The sequence below is a fragment of the Pseudopipra pipra genome, chromosome 24, assembly GCF_036250125.1.
Source record: "Pseudopipra pipra isolate bDixPip1 chromosome 24, bDixPip1.hap1, whole genome shotgun sequence".
Classification (NCBI taxonomy): Eukaryota; Metazoa; Chordata; class Aves; order Passeriformes; family Pipridae; genus Pseudopipra; species Pseudopipra pipra.
The window spans coordinates 4,451,581-4,473,025 of record NC_087572.1 but is presented as its reverse complement, the minus strand read 5'-3'; the positions used below and the strand labels follow the sequence as shown (position 1 = coordinate 4,473,025).

General features: G+C 55.3%; 1 protein-coding gene across 4 annotated transcripts in view; it reads right to left on the bottom strand.

Moving 5' to 3' along the window:
• The window catches only part of PTPRU (protein tyrosine phosphatase receptor type U), a 67,713-nt gene that overhangs the window by 41,813 nt on the left and 4,455 nt on the right, over positions 1-21,445 (bottom strand). For all 4 annotated transcript variants that reach the window (XM_064635256.1, XM_064635253.1, XM_064635254.1 and 1 more), the window contains exon 2: positions 7,495-7,623. In XM_064635256.1, coding sequence (XP_064491326.1) covers positions 7,495-7,623 — 129 coding nt within the window. The remainder of the gene's footprint in view (positions 1-7,494; positions 7,624-21,445) is intronic.

Sequence of the window (21,445 nt, the reverse complement as noted above, 5' to 3'; positions counted from 1 at the left end):
CAACGCTCTGAAGGCCAGGGTGGGATTGTTGGGGTGTCTGTGCAGGGCCGGGGGTTGGACTGGATGATCCTTGGGGGTCCTGTCCAGGTCAGAGGATTCTATGATTTTAATCCCCCTGTTCCACATCTCCTGAGCTTTGCCAGCAGGGATGGAGGAGGTGGAGGATGTGGGATCACAAAGATGCTCATGTTCCCCAGGACAGTGGCCCATGCCCTGGGGGATGTGCAGGACAGGATGGAGTCTGTTGGATGTGGGCAGCAGCAGGACACTGAGATGGAACCTGGCTACTGGACGAGGAGGAAAGGATTGGACCAGCTGCCTCCAGGATAACCTGCCCCCTCTTCCCAGGGCACGGGGGTCAGGAATGGCTTCGATGGCACCAGAGACCCTCCACCTGCTGCCCTTTAATTCTCACAGCTTCAGCTGCATCAGTCCCCCTCCCCAGCCGGGCCCCAGCTGTGTCGTTCCCATTCCCAGCTCCTCCCATCATTTACCACGCAGTTGTTGCCGAGTTTGAACTGTGCACAGCAGGGGGAGAAAGCTCGTTTGCTTAACGAGTGCAACCAGCGCTGCTCTCCGGGATGCCAGGAATGTCATTCCCAGGCCTGCCCCACCACTGGCAGCCACTGGTACCCCACCTCCCGTCCCCCCACATCCCCAGCAGCAAAGCCAGGAGCCCCCAGTGCAACCCTGAAGCCTTAATTATTGGGGCAGGCAGGTTGAAAATCCCAAAGGGGATCCCAAAGGCGGCATCATTCCCTGCCCTGCACGCTCCAGTCAGGCAGTCTGGAGGCAGGAGGGGGATGCAGGAGTCCCAGCTGTCCAGGGGCTGGGATACAAGGTGGGTGGGACACAGGGAAGATAAGAAGCTGCCCCACCAAATCCTCCCCCTCACCAAAGGCGAGGGGATTATTAATCTCCATTTTAATAACAGCAGGAGCTGTAAGTAGCAAAGCTGGGCCGTTTATCCAAGCCCACCATTGTTTTCTTGACAGACTGTGCTCCATTATTAATGGCTCTCACCACTGGCTAATTCCAAATCCAGGCACTTCCTCCCATCAGCTCCCATTGAGGAGCTCCAAGAAAAGCCTAATAAAGGCAAAGGGGAGTTGGAGGGGGAACCCATCCATCCCCCACAGCATTTGGGATTGCAGGGGGCACTCATTCATCCCCCACAGCATTTGGGATTGCAGGGGGCATTAATTCATCCCCCCCAGCCTTTGGGATTGCAGAGGGTACCCATCCATTCCCTGCAGCATTTGGGATCACAGGGGCCACTCATCCATCCCCATAGCATTTGGGATTGTAGGAGGCACTCATCCATCCCCTCCCCATCATCTGGGATCACAGAAGGCACCCATTCATCCCACACAGTATTTGGGATTGCAGAGGACACCCATCCATCTCCCACAGCATTTGGGACCTGCACCTGAGGGGACCCCAACACACCCAGGGGGTCCCAGCCTCAGCTGGGGTGACACAGTGCCAGGTACCACACACATCTCCCAGTGCCTCCCTCAGGGATGGGAGCTGGGCCAAGGCAAAGAAACCACCAAAAAGGCCAATTTTCCCCGTGTCCCTGACCCACGTGGCCACCTGGCCCCTTGGGGTGGCCACTCAGGGTGAACTAAAAGGATGACAATTCACGTCCTTGGAGCCCAGCACAGCTCATTTCACCGACAGAGGGGAAGGCACCGTGGCCAGACTTCCCTTTTTTCTCCTCTCCTTTCCCCCCAGCAAAATTACTTCTGCTCTAACGAGATCAGCTCCATTTGGTCCAGGCTGTGGCATGTGGGGGGTGACTGCTGACCCCCCCTCGTGCCAGGGGACATGTCCCAAAGGCCACCTCATTAACGAACTGGCCCTCGTTAACAAACGCAGGCCCTTCCTCCCGCCCTCCCTTCACAAACAAAGAGCCACAGGACCAAAATAAAGAGGCCAAGACTAAAATTAAACCACTGAGGGGTTATTTTAAAAGACACAGAATGCCCATTAAGGCCATCTGGGAGCAGGGATCCACCTGAGCCTCCCTCATCAGACAGGGCTTCCCACACACACAATTTTCCCCCATTAATTTTCTTCCCGGTGTTGCGGCATCGGAAAAAGCAGGTTCCAACTGCTTGCTTTTGTGCTAATTATATCCTCCTCTGCTGTAAATATCTGGACTTTGCTTCAAGCCCAGGGTGTGGGTTGGGTTTGTTTTTTTAAACACAGGAGAAGCAGAGGTACTTGAAACAGCCAGAGGGCAGGGATAGATGGGATAGTGGGAAGGAATCTTTCCCTGGGAGGGTGGGGAGGCCCTGGCACAGGTTGCCCAGAGAAGCTGTGGCTGCCCCTGAATCCCTGGAAGTGTTCAAAGCCAGGCTGGACAGGGCTTGGAGCGACCTGGGATGGTGGAAGGTGTCCCTGCCTATAGAGGGGGTGGAACAAGATGACAAGATGGGCTTTAAGGTCCTTTCCAACCTAAACCATTCCATGATTCTATGATTACACTTGTCCCTGCATCCCACGAGGGGCATCTCCCGGCACTGGGAATATCCTGGAGCAGGGAGCTCCAAGCAGAGGTGGCTGGGGGTTACGAACACCCTCAGTAGCCCCTCTCTTTTTTTTTAAAAGAGGATGTTTGTGGTTGTCAGTGAGATTTTTGGGCTGCTTTTTTAATGCACCCCAATAAAACAGCAGCACAGCCCCACGTGGGTGCTCCCCCAGCAGCACCAGTGCACAGGGAGCTCTAAAGGCAGGAGGACAGACAAGGGGACAAAAGGGTGACAAGGGGTGACAGCCTGCAGACACAGTCCCACAGCAGGTCACCAACCTGCTCCTCCCTGGGCTCTTGATCCATCTGGGATGCTGCCAGGCAGCTCCAGGGGATGCTCCCAGGTACCCAAGGACAAGGGGGGCTGCACAGCCCCTCAGAGAGAGATGCAGCAAGGACTTGGGCATTCCCCAAACACCTTCCACTTGTTCCCTGTTAATCCACCAGCACTTCCAGGGATCCCCTCCAAGCCCCCACCCCACTGGGTGCTCAGCACACACCAGGGTCCAGCAGCTTTCCCAGCCAGGGCAAAAGCAGAGCTGCAGCAAAACCTGTGCAAACTGCCAAATTCCAGCTTTTAAAGCTTAGCTTAACTCCTGCCAGCAAAGCTGGAGGCAGGGATGGAGAGGAGGGGTGTCCAAAGGCAGGGGGGGACAGGCAGGACCATTCCCAGCAGCCAGAGGGTTGATGCACTATCCCAGCCAAGGGTTATTTTGGAGCTGTATCCAGATGTTGGCATCACACAGCCAAAATCTGCTCCAAAAATCATGATGAGAAAAACCATTTCCAAACCTCCCGTGAAATGTGAGCTGCAGAAGCAGCCCCGAGGCATCTCCTGGTTGAGACTTCAATCCAAAACAGGATTTGGGTGCACATCAATATCGTGCATCGCTCCTTAAATCCTTCCTCTGATCCTCAGCCTAAGGTTGGTTTGACACCAGAAAGGTCCAGGTGAGCTGTCACCCCCCTTTTGTCACCACAAATAACACATCAGCCCCTCTGTGCCCCCCCCACCTCAGCTGCAGCAATGTATTGTATTTTCATTTTCAGGTTTGCTTTTAGAAAAGAGCCCAGGTGCTCTGTGGAAAAAAAGAAAAGACTCAAAAAGCACTAAATAATAATAATTCAATCAAATAAATGAAGAGAGAAACAAGGTTCCAGCATTGTTCCCTAAGGAAGACCCAGCAACTTGCTCTGCAGAAGTCAATGATGAGGGTTGAGCTGCAAAACCAGCACAGAGAGCCTTGGACCCTCCCAGCAAATCCTCATAGGGGGTCTCCAGGTAAATTTTCCCACTTGTGGGATCAGATCTTCCTTGGAATTCAAAGCAGGTCTTCGAGGATAAATCAAACCCTCCAATAACCTCAGCCAAGAGCTGGGGAGCAAAGATCTCCCACAGGATTTTCCCCCAGCTCCAGGTGAAGTCCTGCTCACCTGCAGGAAAGGGGCAGCTCTCCCCATCACACTGCCCATCCCAAGGGTCCTGCCTGCCACTGATCCTTCCAGGAGAAACCCAAACAGCCCTGCAAGAAGAGGAGAGAAGAACCCACTCCCCCCTGCTTCCCTGTCTCAATGAGTTTTTCCTCCTACAAAACCACTGAGAGATAAAAATAAATTAAAAAAAAAATAATTCCAAGAGCTCTTGGAAGGCAGTGGAAAGCAAGGCAGGATGACAGGGAGAGGGCGGCTCCGGCAGACAAGAGGTGCCAAGGGACCAGGTCTGAGCACTGCAGCATCTGTCTCCAGGAAATCCCGCTGGAAAATGAAGCTGTCAGTGCCTCCACGTGTGTCAGAGCCTTCTCCATCTCAGGGCAGGCACAGGAATCAGGGATTCAATCCCTGCTTCTGCCCTGAGCGTCTCCCAGGGAAGCTCCAGCACCAAGAGCTGATCTCCCATGGCCTTGGACAACCCGCAGCAATTCCCCCAGGAGCCAAAGAAATCAGGCTTCATTTTGCAAGGGTTTTATGGATGCGGAGCAGGAGCTGGTTGGGAAGCAGAGCTGGAGCTGCCAGCTGAAGGAGTGACTCCTTGGAGGGGATGGAGGGACAGCAGAGCTCACCAGGGTGGGGACAACAGCTCGGTCACCCCCCAGCTCAGTGACAGGGCTGGACAGGGACATGACAGCTCTGTGCAGGGAGTGAAAAGCCAAGCAGGGCACAGAAACTCTGAGTCACAGAGGGTTTCCTAATGCCACTGAGTTTGGAAGGAAAATCTAGGAAAAACTGCCATTTGAGGGGAAAAAACTCACCCATCAAGATGTTATTTTAGCCCTTCCAGTGCCTGAAGGGGCTCCAGGAGAGCTGGAGAGGGACTGGGGACAAGGGATGGAGGGACAGGACACAGGGAATGGCTTCCCACTGCCAGAGGGCAGGGCTAGATGGGATATTGGGAAGGAATTGTTCCCTATGAGGGTGGGGAGGCCCTGGCCCAGGTTGCCCAGAGAAGCTGTGGCTGCCCCTGGATCCCTGGAAGTGTCCAAGGCCAGGTTGGAGGGGGCTTGGAGCAACCTGGGCTAGTGGAAGGTGTCTCTGCCCGTGGCAGGGGGTGGAATGAGATGATCTTTAAGGTCCCTTTCATCCAACCCAAACCATTCTGGGGTTGCAGCCTCACACCTGCCCTCCCTGGCTCCCCACTGCTCCTTTAAAAAAAAAAACAACAAACAAACAACAATAAAGAGATAAAAAAAATAAAAATCACTATTGCAACGTGGGAGAGACCCATCCATCATCTTTAGGTGAAAGAGAGACAAGTTGAGAGATGGGGGAGGAAAAAAAAACCCCAAACCAAACAAGAAAGCAAAAGGAAAGCAGGTTGGAAAGGTAGAGGCAGGTGGCCAGCAGCCAGCACCCGCTCCAATAAATCCTCTGCTCCTTGAAACTGGCTGATCTCCAATAAAAACTCATTTTAATCTAAGACCACGAGGCTCCTTTCGAAAGTGCTCCCTGGAGAGGCCCCAGTGCTGCGAAATCCCCCTCAGCCACTGCAGGACCGAGAGGGGCCATCGGGCTGCAGGAGCCTCGTGGGTAAAACCACACAAAACCAGGGGCCCTGCACCCACTGGGTGCCCCAGGACCATGGGAAAACAGGATCTACCTGGTATTAGGGGATGAGCATCCCTTTGGGTGTCACTGTCCCTCACCAGGAGGTTTGGGTGCTCTTCCCAGGGCACCATCCAACCTGGGACAGTCACATCGGCTTCCCCCTCGAGCCTGGAGTTCATTTCCTAAATCCTCTGCATTCCTCTGATCCCCCATCTCTTGCTGACCCTCAGTTATTTCCTCAAGCAAGGAGAGCAGCCCCCTTCCACTCTCAACGCCCTGCAGGCCCCCAGGCTTTAAACAGTTCACTGCAGATTTAAATGACAGCTGAAAATCGAGCAGAAAACTCAACTAATGACACATTTCAGACTCTGCTTCCCCCCTCTCTGCCCAGGGACAAACCCCCCCTGGACACACACCAATTAGGACAGTGCAGTTTAAAGCAATTATTTAGAAAATCATCAAAGCAGTCCCACAGGCAGGCTGAGGGTCGTTTGCCCTCACCCAGCACCCAGGACATGCCAGTGGGGACGGGATGGAAGGAAAAGGTGATGGGAAAAGGTAAAGGAAGAGGAGAGTTAGCGGAGGGGAAAAGCCAAATTAAGCCCTGGCATGAACAAGGCACAGGATAAACAGCTGGAGGCAGATTAGTGGAGCAGAAAAGAGTTTTCTATAAAGCAGGTAATATTTTAATAAATAAAAAAAGGTTGGTTTTAGTGTCGAGCCCTAAACCAGCTCTCCTCTTTCTGCCCATCCTCAGCACAGGACCAGCCCTCCAGGCTGGGCAGGAGATGGAGCCTCAGGACCAGGCAGGAGCCAGCAGTCCCAAAAACAAGGAGCATCCCAAGCCCAGTGCATCTCACAGAGCAAATGGGTTCAGGGACAACTCAAGGGGGTCACGGTGGGACAGAGCTGGGAGCAGGGAGCAAGTAAAGCCCCCAGATGCCACCCAGGCATAGTGACCACATCATCCTCATGGGAGAGGGGAGCTCCCCATGGCTGCCTGGCTGGCTCTGCTCCCCCAGCCTGGCCATTAGAGAGGAGAAGGACTCGGAAAATAACAAAAAACCAGCTTAAAAGCAATGAGATTTATAAAAAAAAAAGTCCATTTGCATTTTCTTCCTTTACAGTTCCCAAGACTTCGGAGATGCCTCCAACTCCAAGCCCTTCCTTGCACTTGAAAGAGCAAGAAACATGTTGTATTCCCCTTTTCCACATCTCCCAGAGGTGGGAACTTCTCATGAGCCTGCAGGAGACAACAGTGAGGGAAGAGCAGGCACGGAGAGCAGCTCCAAGGGTGCCCCTTTAGGAGGGGATCTGGGTGCATCCTGGCTGCCAGCAGCTGCAGAGGAGGAATTTGGCATCACTGGAGATGCTGCCAAGACCCATGGGAAGCGTGGAAAGCCACTTGAGCTGCTGCAGGCTGGGAGACAGGGGACATCTCAGGCAGAGGGAACATCCCCCACACAGCCCTCAGCCAGCCCAGGGACCAGGGCAGCCAACCCAGCCATGGCAGAGGTCACATGGAGAGGGAGAAAAGCTGGGAATCTTTGCTTTCCACCCCAAAAACACATCCAGACAGATGACAGGCCCAGATTGGGGGTGGTACAGCAGGGACATGGAGGCACCTGGAGCCACACAATGTCCCTGTCCCTGCTGGGCTGTTAGATCCCTCCTCCCCCAGCAGCAACAGGGTCCCACCTTCCCTGTCCCCAAGTGTCACCCTCCCCCAGGGCCACACACATCCTGCCTTGCTGTGCTGAGGACCGACACAGCTCATCACACCACGCCCACCCTGCCCACACAAGCCAAGCCGAAATTTAAATTCCAAGCAGGAATTAAAGCAGGAGAGGACACAGCCCAGCCCTGGTGTGCAGGACAGAGAGGTGGGTTGGGGGCAGAGGTCCCCAGGGACTCACCATGAGGCAGGTCAGGCGTCAGGTGAGGCATCAAATAGCTCCGGATCAGCTCCCACTCGAAGTCATCCTCCTCGCCCTGGCTGTACTCACACTGGTTCGGGTCACTGTCCTCCTCAAAGGTGCAGCCAGCTGTGGGGAGAGTCCTGTCAGTGCCTGCTGAGACCCCACTGAGCCACTGCTCCCTCCCCAAAAGCTCCCCCAGGGCGATGTCCTGCCCCCCAGAATGCAGGAGGACTCAGACATCCCCCCCGTGAGCAGGGGATGGTGCTGAGTGCTGCCACTGCCCCACTGCTCCCAGTCAGTGTCCCACCAGTGCAATGAGCTGGCAGGTCTCAGCTCCCAGGGAGGCCTCAGCCCTGGGAGCAGGATGCAGCTCCCAGCTTTGCTTCCCAGGGGGTGGTCACTGTACCAGGGGTTTCTCCCCCCAAAAAAAGGCACTCAGCTGTGGTGGCCACACTGAATTCCTGCTTTGGCCCCAGCCCTCTGCCTGTGGACTGACCTTGGACTCTTGGGGTCTGTCCATGGCCCGACACGAGGGTGGCAGGTGTGAGCAGGGACCTCCAACACCCTACAAATGCCCCACTGAGCCCCCCCAGCTGTGGGACAGTGCTGCTGAGTCCTTTTATAAGTTATATTTTATTAGATATTTATCTGCTGGGGGTTGGGGTTGTTTTTTACCCTTTGCAAAGGCAAAAGCCAGGCACCACCTCCCCGGCCCACAAGGTGCTTGGCTGAGCATGGAGCACTGGGAGTAAATCTAAAAGGTCACTTGTCCCCACGATAGGTGACATGGAGAGAGCTCCCCATGCTGCATCCAGCCTTCCCATATTCCTGCATCCATGCCCCTCATCATCCCACATCCAGTCCCCCCCATCATCCCACATTCCAGCCTCTCCATCCTTTATCCAGCCACCTGCAACATCCCACATTCCAGAACCCCCATCCTGCATCCAGACCCCCCTGTCACTGTGAATCCAGCCCTCCAGCCTGCATCCAGACACTCCCATCATCCCATATTCCAGCCCCCCCACCTTCCCACATCCAGCCCTCCCATCATCCCACGTTCCAGCCCCCTCATCCTGCATCCAGCCTCTGTCCTTCATCCAGCTGCCCTCATCATCTCACATCCAGCCACCTGCAACATCCAAATCCAGCCCTCCATCTTCCTGCATCCAGCTGCCCTCATCATCCCACATCCAGCAAGGTGCAGCATCCCACATTCCAGTCCCCCATCCTGCATCCAGACACATCCATCATCCCACATTCCAGCTCCCCCATCTTCCCACATCCAACCACCCCCCTCATCCTGCACCCAGATACCCCCATCATCCCTCATCCATCCCCCCCCACATCCCACAACCGGCCTCTCCATCCCACATCCAGCCTTGCCCATCATCCCACATCCATCCAGCCCTGGAGCTCCAGCTTTTGTCCATGGGGCCGCAGGGGGCTGGGTCATTAACACAGACCCTTTGTCCCATTAAACCCACGATTATGGGGCTGGGTCATTAACACAGACCCTTTGTCCCATTAAACCCACTGGGTCATTAACACAGACCCTTTGTCCTATTAAACCCACCATTACACCGGACCAGGGAACCAGCGCTAATTAACGGGGCCCCTGGGGCTGACAGGGGGGGTCCTGGGGCTGACTGGGGGGGCCCTGGGCTGACAAGGGGGGTCCTGGGGCTGACTGGGGGGCTGGGGCTGACTGGGGGGCTGGGGCTGACTGGGGGGGTCCTGGGGCTGACTGGGGGGGTCCTGGGGCTGACTGGGGGGGTCCTGGGGCTGACTGGGGGGGCCCTGGGCTGACAGGGGGGGTCCTGGGCTGACAGGGGGGCTGGGGCTGACTGGGGGGGTCCTGGGGCTGACTGGGGGGGCCCTGGGCTGACAGGGGGGATCCTGGGGCTGACAGGGGGGCTGGGGCTGACTGGGGGGGTCCTGGGCTGACAGGGGGGCTGGGGCTGACTGGGGGGGTCCTGGGCTGACAGGGGGGGTCCTGGGCTGACAGGGGGTCCTGGGGCTGACTGGGGGGCTGGGGCTGACTGGGGGGATCCTGGGGCTGACTGGGGGGATCCTGGGGCTGACTGGGGGGATCCTGGGGCTGACAGGGGGGATCCTGGGGTGACAGGGGGGGGTCCTGGGCTGACAGGGGGGTCCTGGGCTGACAGGGGGGATCCTGGGGCTGACTGGGGGGGATCCTGGGGCTGACAGGGGGGCCCCTGGGCTGACTGGGGGGCTGGGGCTGACAGGGGGGCCCCTGGGCTGACTGGGGGGCTGGGGCTGACAGGGGGGCCCCTGGGCTGACTGGGGGGCTGGGGCTGACGAGGGGCCCCCGGGCTGACCAGGGCAGGCGTGTTCAGAAAGCCCTGAGCAAGCGGAACGAACAAAGGGCAAACATCCCCTGATGGGAGGGCAGGAAAGCGGAGCCGGGCCAGGGGATTATTTCTGCTGGGTTTTTTTCCCCGTTTTATCCCAAATTACATCAGTAATTCCCCCAGCACCACCCGGGGATTTGCCAGTTAATGGCCTCGCTGCTGCCGACAAGGGTTGTGCTTCCCTGTGCTCGGGGGATGCTTGGATGCATCACTTAGACAAACAGAGTCCAAACACCGAGGGAAAAAAGCCCGTAAAATGCCCAGAAAGTGACAATTCCCAACTCTTTTACATATCTTCGGAGCTCTCCCTCCTCTTTGCGCTAAGTTTTTAAAGCACCGAGGGCACGCTCCAGCTCTGTCACACACCAGCTGCTTTTTTTCCTCTCGGAACCGTAAGAAACCTCTCTTTTAAGAAAACCGAAAGCGAATCCTCTCCTGTTCGTACGCCTGGAGGCACCGAGACATCACAGCTTTCTTCCAACCCTTCCCGAAATGGAGCGTCTGCCCATCCCACGTGCGGGATGTGCCCCCGCACTGCAGCCCCCGGGTCCTCAGCTCTCGCCACGAGACGCGTCGGATCCGAGAGAGAGTCTGAAACTTGGCTGCACTTTCCAACGGGAGGAGGAAAAAATAATAAAAAAAAAAGCACAAATCTGTCAAACTTTCCCGGGAAGGGAAGAAAATAAAATAAATTTCAAAATAAAACAGTGTCAGAGACTTAAGTGCCAAGTGATTTAAAAGAGAAAAGAAAAAGAAAAAAAAAAAGCCTGAGTGTTTCTTTCCAAGATCTGCTGGAGCGGGATATTCTTGGAGGCAGAGAGGAGACAAACAGCACTCCAGGCTGGCAGAGACACAGGGAAAAGTGGTTCCTTCACCCCCAATAAACTATCCTCAGCTGCTGAAAACATCCAGGGAGATGCAGCCCAGGAGGAGGAGGAGGAAGGGACATCTCCCCACCCGAATCCCGCTGCCACCAACCCACCCCGTGCCTCAGTTTCCCCACTGCTCCTTCCCCCCCCCAGCAGGACCCTGGGCCACCCACAAGACTCCAGAAGTTTAAAATGCAATTATGGAGTAGATATTTTGCTGGCAAAGGCACAGCTGGCCAAGCCCATCCGTCTCCCTCCCCGGACAGGTTTATTGCTCCTGCTTTTCCCAGCACGAGCCTTCCCTCCCATCCACGGCACAAAACCAGGGCAGCTCCACTGGCCACTCCATCTCCCTGACTAATTTGTCTTTGATTTGTATACATGGGGAAAAAATCCAAAGGGTTTGGCAGAGCCTTGGTTTCCATGAGCTATGGGATGCTCCTGGCGCTGTCTCTCTCCCCATCCAAGGACAGGGCTGGGCAGAAGCAGGTTCTCCTTCCCCATCAATAAGATTAAGGGCATAAAAATTAACACCTGAGCAATTAAATGCCGACAGCCCAGCTCCAAGGGTGGCTGGGGGTGAAGGCAAAGGGGAGAAACCCAGAGCAGAGTGTAAAGAATTAAGGTTTCACTGACATGTTTGCAAGGAGGGCAGGGAGACTGGAATCTGAGATACCCGTCTGCAGCAACAGAAGGGTTTTATCCATCCTAAGGGCTGAGGGCAGGGGCTGTGAGAGCAGGATGAGACTACTCTGGGTGTGGATATGCCCTAAAAATCACCAGGAGGAAACAAGGAGCCCCCAGTTCCCTGTGCTGGCTCAAGGCCAGGGTGACAGCAGCTCGGGGCGGGGAGGTGAAGGAGTGAGGGAGGTGTGAGCTGAACACCAGAGCAGCTAAAAATACTGCAGGGAGCTGCTGGTCTGCTCCTGGGGGTGTGTTGTGTGTCCAAGACAAAGCCTGAACACCTCTAAATCACCCCAAATCCAGAGCCTGCCCCATGCATGACAGGCATCCCATGCCAAGGATGAGATGTACCCATTAAACACCCTAAATAAACAAAACCCCTGTGGTGTGTCCAGGCAGTGGGGAGAAGAGGGATGAGTTCCAACGTGGGGGTTAAACACCAGACAGACCAAAATTTTTAAAAAGGAAAGGAAAAAGGAGGTGGTTTGAGGGATTTGCCATGGAGATGGGCACCAGTGCTGCTCAGCCTCCTCCCCTGGTACTGCTGCCACCCCACTCCAGGCACCACTGCCACCTCCACGGCACCATCACGTGCCCAAGCAGAAGGCAGCAGAGGGACAAGCACTAACACAGGGGTTAAACACCAGATGAAGCAAAATTATTTAAAGAGACAATCAAAAAAAGATGGCTTGAGGGGTTTGCCAGGGAGCCTGGTACCAGTGCTGCTCAGCATCCCCCTGGCTACCACCACAGTGGGCAGAGGGGAGCAGAACACGAAGGTTAAACGCCAGATGAGCTAAATTTTCTTAAAAAGGGAGAAAAAGAGGCAGCTTACTGGATTTAGCAGGGAGAAGGGCCCTGCTGCCACTCAGCACCCCTTGGGAACCGCTGCCACCCATCATCCCCCTCCACAGGGATGGAGAGGAGGAAAGGCAGGGAGGAAAGCACAGGGATTCACAAAGGAGAGGGAGGAAAAGAAAGACCAAAGAGCCAAGTACAAAGGACAGCATCTAATTAATTCTCCGTGGCCACCGAGGAACGTGGCCGCCTGCCCACAGCCCAGCCCGAGCTCTTTCATCCGCCGGGGCCCCGCTCCTCTCGCTTCAGAGTTAATTACACACTTAAACCTTTTCTGTTTAACCTCCTGCACCCTGGGACTTGCTCCACGGGCTTCTCTTTTCTTCCACGGAGCAGCCTTGAAAAGGCTCCTGTGCCAAAGGGCAGCCCAGCACCATCCACGATGGGGTCACAGCCCAGCACCATCCACGATGGGATCCAACCCAGCACCATCCACGATGGGATCACAGCCCAGCACCATCCACCATCCACGATGGGGTCACAGCCCAGCACCATCCAAAATGGGATCCAACCCAGCACCATCCACGATGGGATCCCAGCCCAGCACCATTCATGATGGGGTCACAGCCCAGCACCATCCACGATGGGATCACAGCCCAGCACCATCCAGGATGGGATCACAGCCCAGCACCATCCACGATGGGATCCCAGCCCAGCACCATCCATGATGGGATCACAGCCCAGCACCATCCAGGATGGGATCCAACCCAGCACCATCCATGATGGGATCAGCCCAGCACCATCCATGATGGGATCAGCCCAGCACCATCCACGATGGGATCACAGCCCAGCACCATCTGTGATGGGATCCAACCCACCACCATCCACGATGGGATCACAGCCCAGCACCACCCATGACGGGATCCCAGCCCAGCACCATCCACGATGGGATCTTGGGCACCTGCCCCTCTTTCATAGCTCTGGGGATGCTGCACTTGCTAAAATTCTGAGTATAAACCCATTTTTTATAAAGCCTGTCCCCTTTCTGGTGCGTTATCAGTGTAACATCCCCATCAGATGATGCCCTGAGGGGTCTGGGGGGTGGTGTTGCCCTCCTTGGGTGCCCAAGATTTACTGATGGAAAAAAGCCCATTTTGCTCCCATCTTGGCTCAGCCAGGATTGGATTAGCCCCACGGTCCCCTCTGGGGTGCAGCATCCTGGGGCATAAGCCTGAGTGGCACAAGACTCCACCCCATGGCACAGGTGCCAGCCAGGGGAGCAAACACCTTTCGGAGTCAAGGTAAATTTTTTAGCCCTGGCCTTTTCCAGCAGCTCCTGCCCCCCCATCCCAGGTAATTATCAGCAGGAAATCAGTGGGATTTCCACAGGACCCACCACACATCTCCCCAGCAGCCAAGTGGTTCCATGCAAACATTCAAGGGCTGTGACCACTGACCCACCATCATCCAATCTCACCAACGTGGCAGGGGGTGAGCAGAGCTCACAGCTCCACAGCTTTCCCTGCTTCCCAGGAGCAGGGATGGAGCTGGAGGCACACAGCCCCAGAATATCCCACCCATGACCTCTCCTCTTAAATGCACGTGAGGAAGATGCTTTTCCTGCACCAAAGGACGAAGCCCTTTACACAGGCAAAAATGGCTCAAGTGCTGCTGCAAATGGGGAAACTGAGGCACGGGGGTGATTTGGTGAAGTGCCATAACACCAGCAGCCTTGGCACCACTCCCCAGGGATGGCAGGGAGCCCGGGGAGCCGGGGTTTTCTGGGATACAGCACCTCAGCTGCCGTGGATCCCCGCGAGGTGCCATCCCTTCCCCAGCACCCCCGTGGAGCAGAGCCAGCCTCCCACCTCTCACATCCCAGCTGCTATTTAAAGGTGATTTCCTTGGCACACTCCCACGGGAACGTGCCCTGGGAAGGAAACGCTGGGAGCCGCTTTTCCTGGGTGCTGGCAGGGAACACGTCCTGCAATCCACCTCAAATGAGACATCCCACACACAGCATTCCGCAGGCTGAGGTTCGGGGATCCGGGAGCACAAACCCCACTTACATCTGGGAAGGGCTCAGACTTCCCAGGGGGATGATGCCACAAAATCTGGGAATCCTTTGGCACTGAGGAATCCAGCTTGGAGAGAAAACCCAGGCAGGGAGCGGGTCCTGTGCCGCAGCATTCCCAGTGAGAGCCACACAGGGACCCCAACAGCTCCATGGCCAGGCCCAAACCTCCCAGGATTTCTGTCTCACAAGTGGGAAAACCTCTTCTAGTCCAGGCAAAGAGGAGCTGAATCCCTCCTTAGCTGCCCTTTGCTCACTCACAGGGGTCTGAAAGTTGTTTTGTGCATTACACACCCCTGAAAGGACAATAAACCCCCTCCCTCTGCAACTTGTTCCCCAATTCTGCCAAACAGAAACGTTTTAAAAAAACCCATAAAACAATTAACTGGCTTCTCAGCCCCGATAAAAGCTGATTAGAACAACATGGAAAGCAGCACCATTAAAATTCTCACCAGTAGTTTGTTTTGGTGCTCCAAATCATTTTAAATATTGTATTTAATAGAAAAATAATTTGCTCAGCTGTAAGAAACATCAATTTGCAACTTGAAGCCTTGTCTATTAGCCAAAGGAGCTAATGTGTAAACATTAGCAGCTCCAGGAACGCGTGGGGTTTGGCCAATGCAATTCCAGGGAGAGAGCAGCCAGATATTAAGACAGAAGGATTTGCATAATAAGTCACTTATGCCTGATAACCTCAGTGTTTGGAAAGCTCAGGACTAGGAGAACAATATCCATCTGCCACCAACTACAGAAGACATAAATCTCCTTTTTTTTTTTCCTTTTTTTAATTTTTTTTCTGGCTGCTGAAGACTCTTCATGGTTTTTACCTGCAGGTCCCCGTGGAGGTGTCAAAGCTCCCAGTCCCAGCAGCCTCCAAAGGACCCCGGGGATGGGGGAGATTTGGGAAATCTGGATTCATTACAGGCATCCCGAAGCAAATACAGCTGGGAAAATACAACTCCAAGGGTTTGGAATGCCACAGGGATGGCTTGTGCTTGGGCAAGGACCAGGTGGGCCACACTCTGTCACTTCATGGTGAAGATGCATTTAAAAAGCAAAGGGGCAGGAACTAATCTTGCCAGAGCCCTTCCTTGGGGCACATCCAGCTGCCAAATGCAGCTCCTCTTCCATCCCACAGCCAAAGCAGCTCCAGGGGGATGAGCATCACTGGGACCAGGGATTCCACCAGGAATGCCTCCCCGGAATGCACCTCCCTGGCTGTTCTGGAGCAATGCTGGGGGGCACAAGCCAGGAGGTTTTAACCCCAGAGCTGGATGTGTGAATTCAACACCCCACCCAAGGGCTGTTCCTGCCCTTCCCAGGGGATTGGTGCTACAAGGGGCTGGGAACCCTTTGGCACTGAGGAATCCAGCTTGGAGAGAAAACCCAGACAAGCATCTGGATCCATCTGAGAAAGGACCAGCATCCCTTGTGCCCCCCCTGCAGCACAAAAACACCCTCGAGCTCCACAGCCAGGAGGCCACTAAACCCACAGCACAGGTGCTTTCATAATGAACCATCACTTAATTAACATCAGCCTCTTCCACTCCATGGGAAGAAAAAACAAGGCAGGCCTTTGGAAACCTCTGTCCTGCCTCTATGGATGGCTCATGTGCAATTCCAGCTCCCGGGCTGTGGAGCTGGGGGGCACCTTGGGGGGGGAAATTAAAATAAACTGAAAAATAAAAGGGAAAAAAAGCTCCCCCCGGGGTCCTTTATTACCATCAGGTCCCCACATCCCTGCTGAGAACTGTCCACCCCACATTCCCATGGACCCAGAGAGACCAGGGCTGTGAGCCCCAGTAGTGACACAGCCCTGAGCTGCCTCCAGGGAATGCCTGAAGACACAGATATTCCCTTGGCACGAGGGAAAGCAGCTGCCCCAGGATGCAGCAACGGCATCACCACAACCCCTGAGGGGCTCCAACACCAGCTCCAGCTGCAGAAATCACGGGAAAGAGCAAGTTTTCCAAACCAACCCCACTTTTCCAGGGACAAAGATGGGGGGAACCCTCGGTCCTGCCCTCGGGGTCCACAGTGATGGATGTGGGAGCTCAGCACTGGTGGGCTAATCCTGCCCTTGATGGATCACATGCCAGTGCTGGGAGAGCCTCAGGAGGCAGCTCTGAGGGTTATTTATGGCCTTTCAGGGCAGAGAAAGGGGCCACTTGTGCTGTCAAAAAGCCCTTGCCCAGGAAAACCACCCAGCCACCCGATCCCCACCATGCCCAGCCCTGCTCCCAGCCCTGGGGAGGAATACAGAGGGGAGGAAGAGGAGCACATCCAAAATCCAGGTCAACGTCCTCCTCCTCCTTCTGTGTCACCAGAAGGGCCAGGAAAAGCACTGTGGGCACCAAGGGGGGAAGGTGACAACGGGGCTGACGTGGGCACATCAATCCCTTCTGTGTCTGGGTGCCAGTGCTGGGGGCTCAGCTGGACCCTTGGCTATGGAATGGGGGGCCTGGATCTGCTGGGAGCTTAAAGGCACCAGCAGAAGCCTCCATGGGGGAATCCAAAATGATTCCTGTGCTCAATGGGTCTGTGTGTTGGACCATGCCAGGCACCCTTAGGGCAGGCAAATTTGGGGATATGGCTACTTGAGCCCAAAAAAAAAACAAACCAGGTTTGTTTTTACCAGTCCATGAATTTGGCTGAGCCACCCCCAGCCAGTGACAGCTTGGGCATCCACTTATCCATCCATCCATCCATCCATCCATCCATCCATCCATCCATCCATCCATCCATCCACCTATCCATCCATCCATCCATCCCTGAGGCTGAGGCAAAAACCAGCAGCTCCAGCAAACTCACCTCATGGTCTCCACCATCATCCCAGTGCCACCCAGTGCTCCCAGAGGTTAAAATCTCTTTAAGATCATGTCCTCAGGTCCTGGGTGAAGGCACCCACACAGACAGCAGGTATAAAAGCCACCCCACTCAGGGACAGCACGTTGTACATCCAGAGTCACAGCAGCCTGTGGATGGTGCCTTTCCCTCAACAGCTCTTATTTATTTCATTTATTGCCTTTATTACCTCCCCTCCAGCACTGGCTGCACAAATGGTTAAGAAAAAAAAAAAAATCAAATTTCTCTTTTCTCTGCAAAGCTGCTCAAAGTCCATCCCTGCCCTCTTTATTTTCATAGGCCCTATAAAAACCCAGCTGAGACACAGGCAGGTGCCCACCCCCTGCAGTATCTTTAACCCATTCCAGCAAAAACTCTGGGATTACACTAATTCTGCAGGAATAACTGAAGAGAAGAGGCCCTGCAGTGCCAGAAGTGCACACAACACCCTGTAACCCCAATGAACAGCACCTTTCACCCCCCCTCCCTGCACACATCCTGCCCTGGACAGATTCCAGCTCCCCTCCCTGACCACCTGCAGCCAGCAGACCCAGCCACCCCATGGGAAGGAAGGCAGGAGATGGTCCCTTGCATGGAGAAATGGCATTGAGAGGCAGGCACGGTGAGCAGCAGCTCCCCAGGCAGGAGCCTGGGCCAGAGACTAAATAAAAAGTTCAGTTAATATAAAGAGAAATAGCCCAATGTGGGGATGTGCTGCTTTAGCCTAATATTGTCATAATCCAGGGAAAGCAAGCTGGTTGCTGGCTGCAGAAAATCAATGGGATATTATCACTCAGCAGACAGATGGAAATACAGTAAAAATAAGTAGAAATAATAACAGAAATAGGAGAGTCCTTGGGAGGGGACCCAGAAGGGCAGTGGCTGAACCTGCACCACATCCATGGCACTGGGGGGGGCTTCAAGAGTCACCCCCAAGATGCTCCTTCCCCAAAACCACCCTGGAAAGCTCTGGAACCCACCTCCACCAAAACCAGATGTCCCAGCAGAGACTTCACCATGCTGGGGGGGCGACCACCCACCTCAGCTAATTCAATTAACCGAGCTGCAGCACCCAGTAATTAAGTGAGGAGTATTTATGCTGTTAACTACACTGCTTCCAGCAGCAGGGATGTTGGAGCAGACACCATCCTTGGGTGGATCTGCCTGGGATTCCTGACCAGGCTTGGGAATTGCTGCTGTTGAACCCCCCACCAGCACGGCTCAGGATCTGGGGGGAACTAAAGCACCAGGGCCACACAGCACAGCCCAGAGAGGGGGCTGCACCCCCAAGAGCCCTGCAGAGTATTCCCAAGACTCCAGCAGCTCCATGGACACCTCCAAACCCATCTGAGCACGGAAATGCAGCCTGCCACAATCCATCCCTGCGATGCTCCAGCCCCTTCAGCTCCTGGGACAAAGGGCCATTCCCACCATCAGACATCCTGCAGACAGCAGGAAGAGCCCTCAGGCAGCACCCCGAGGATGAGCCCCCACACTGGGGGAGCAGCTGGGCCACAGCAACTGATTCAGCTGCTCTTCCAGGTTGGCCTCTGGATGCCATCCTGCTCTGAGGGACATCCTGCTCCGGGGGACCCATCCAGCAGCTGATGGTCCAGTTGTGGGGTGAAGCACATTGGACCTGAGCCCCCCCTCTGCTCCTCAGATGGGCTAATTGGGCTAATTAGGCTGAGGATCTCCAGCAGGGAGCAGCACACCAGGCTCATCTCTTCACCTACAGGCACCAACCAAAGCCTTGGGGACAGTGGCCTCGTTAAGACTCATCAGGTCATCGATGACCCTGTCCCCTCATCCTGTCTGGGAGAGCTCAGAGCACCTCCAGCCACCACATCCCAGCCACCACCCTGATTAACTTCACAATGCCAAGAAAGGTCAGATCCACATGGGAGTCCAGGAAACCAAAGCAGTGGCTTATGCAGGATTTAGGATTCCCCAGCCCATGGTGGGTGGGCACTGGGGCAGAGCCCAGCACCAGCACAGCCCCAGAGCAGGAAAGGATGGACCCTCAGGGAAGGATGGACCCTCTGGCAGCCCTGTGGAGCCAGGGAGAGCTCCAGCACTGCCACCCTGTCACAGGTAGTTTGCCAGTATTTTTCAAGCCAAATTAAAAAAAAAAAAAAGGCATCAAAAAATAGTGTATGACAAAAATATTCAGGCAGTTGCTCCAGCTGCAATACACTTCCATCCCCCTTCCACCCCAATGCTCTGCTTCCCCACTGCACCCCTGGTGAGGATGGGGGCTTTCCCCAGCTTCCAGGGGTCTCCTCTGGGTGGGCAGAGGGGTCCCTGGGCAGGGGCTGCATGGCAGGCGTGTCCCTGCTCCCCCATCAGCAGTGGGGCTGCCCAGAGCCCACCCACTGAGTTGGGGCCACCAGACCCACTGCAGGACACTGGGGGGGGAAGCCAGGGGCCAAAGGGGTGCCCAGCAACCCCAGCCCTCACCCCAGCTCCTGTCTCCTCAACTGGAGCACTTTGGGAGGCAGGAAGGTCAGAAAACGACAAATTTATGGGCAAACACAGTCAGGAGGCTCCTGCCAGCTGTGACTCTGTCACACACAGTGTGGGGTCACACAGCAGGACCCCACAGCCCCACTGAACCCCAAAACTGCAGCAGCATCACTCTCCCTGCATTCCCACTGCAGCCCAGGCTCCACTTTGGAACAAGAAGCACTCCAAAGGCTGGGAATCCCACAGGAACAGCCCCCACACCCCTCTGCACCCCACAGCAAGGAGGGCAGGAGGAAGGGGGAGCTTTCCCATCCTGCTCCTGCAGTGAGCAGAGCACCAGCACCCAGGCAAAGGTACCCAGGGGCAGGAAACAGGGACAGCCCCATCTGGCTCACCACAATCCATGCTTGGATTCACTCTGCAGGTGAGAAAAATGAGGGTACAGAGCCTGAGCCCCCTAAACCTCTGGTTAAACCCATGGGCATGTGTCCCCCCCACACCAGTGCCCAGGCAGGTGCTGCAAAACAGGGCTTTGACACCCAGGCAGGACCTGGAGCAGCCAGGGAATAAACTGCAGCCCACAACCACCCAGCAAGCAGGAAAAACACTCCTGAGTTAAGAAAACCAAATAAAATAACAGCCCAAAGGGCAGCTGGTGTGTGACAGCCACCCCCAGTGCTGGCAGTGGTGAGGGGCATGGGGCTGCCCCACAGGCTCTTCTGCCTCTGCCTTCCAGCAGCTGCACTTCGGCTTTTGATGTGGGCACAGGGTGTAGAAGCTCCTGCTTCCAGGGCCAGGAAAGCAAACAGCTCAGGGAACACCCAGGAAAGTCCCTCCAGCACCTGCCAGCTCCACATCCCTCCTCCTGCCTCCCCAGAGGTGCCCTTCACCCAGCAAGGAAAAGCAGGTCCTGTGTCCCCAGGTCCCCTCCAGCCAGGCTGGCACCCCCTTCTCTGCCACCCCATCACCCACCCACAGCCATCCCAGCACAGGGAAAAGCAGCAGCAGCAGCTTCTGCCAGGCCACCTGCAGCGGAAAGGAAAAGCTCCATCTCCAGGACTTATTTATTTTAAGGCTGCCAACGAGGAGGCAATTAGCTCCAGGGGATTAATTGTTGGGAATCCTCCTTGTCCGGAGGGGAAAGCCTCAGTTTCACCAACTGCAGGCTGGGGGAAGGGAGGGGGTCTCCAGGCTGGAATGGGAGAGCAGGATCCATGGAACACTGCAAAGCAAATCCCAAGCTGCCACGGGAGAGAGGAGGTTTGGGAATCCTGACATTTAATCACGCAGTAACTAAAGGTTCCCAGACATGTCTAATAAGACAATTATAGTGCATGTTAATAATAGATTATTAAAAAGCTTATTTATGGAGGTTTAGGCAGGCAGATGGCAGGGCCACGTTGATAAGGCTCTCCAGAGCCTGTGCTACCTCCCAGCTCCCAGGGATGCAGCAGGGATTTGCCTTCCTCTGCCTCCAGCCCCTCATGCTTAACCCTCACACAGCTGCCAAAAGCAAAGCAGCAAATCCCTGGAGAGGGGCTGCAGCCAGGAGAGGATTTTTATGGGGTGTTTTGGGGTGGTCAGGGCTCTCAGCCCCTCTGCAGAGCAAGGATGGGGTGATGAAATGATGGAAAAGCTCCATCCCGGGTGCAATCAGGGGAAAAACCAACATCAACAGGGAGGTTGTCACAGCCAGGACAGGGGTTAAAGCCACCAAAAAGCACCTGCCTTGGTCTTCCAGGAGGTGTCCCTGCTCCCCCAGGGTGCTGATCCTGCTGGGCTCTGCTCTGGGAAAGCTCCCAGGGAAGCTGGAATAGAGCTGGTTTGTCTTAGTTTGG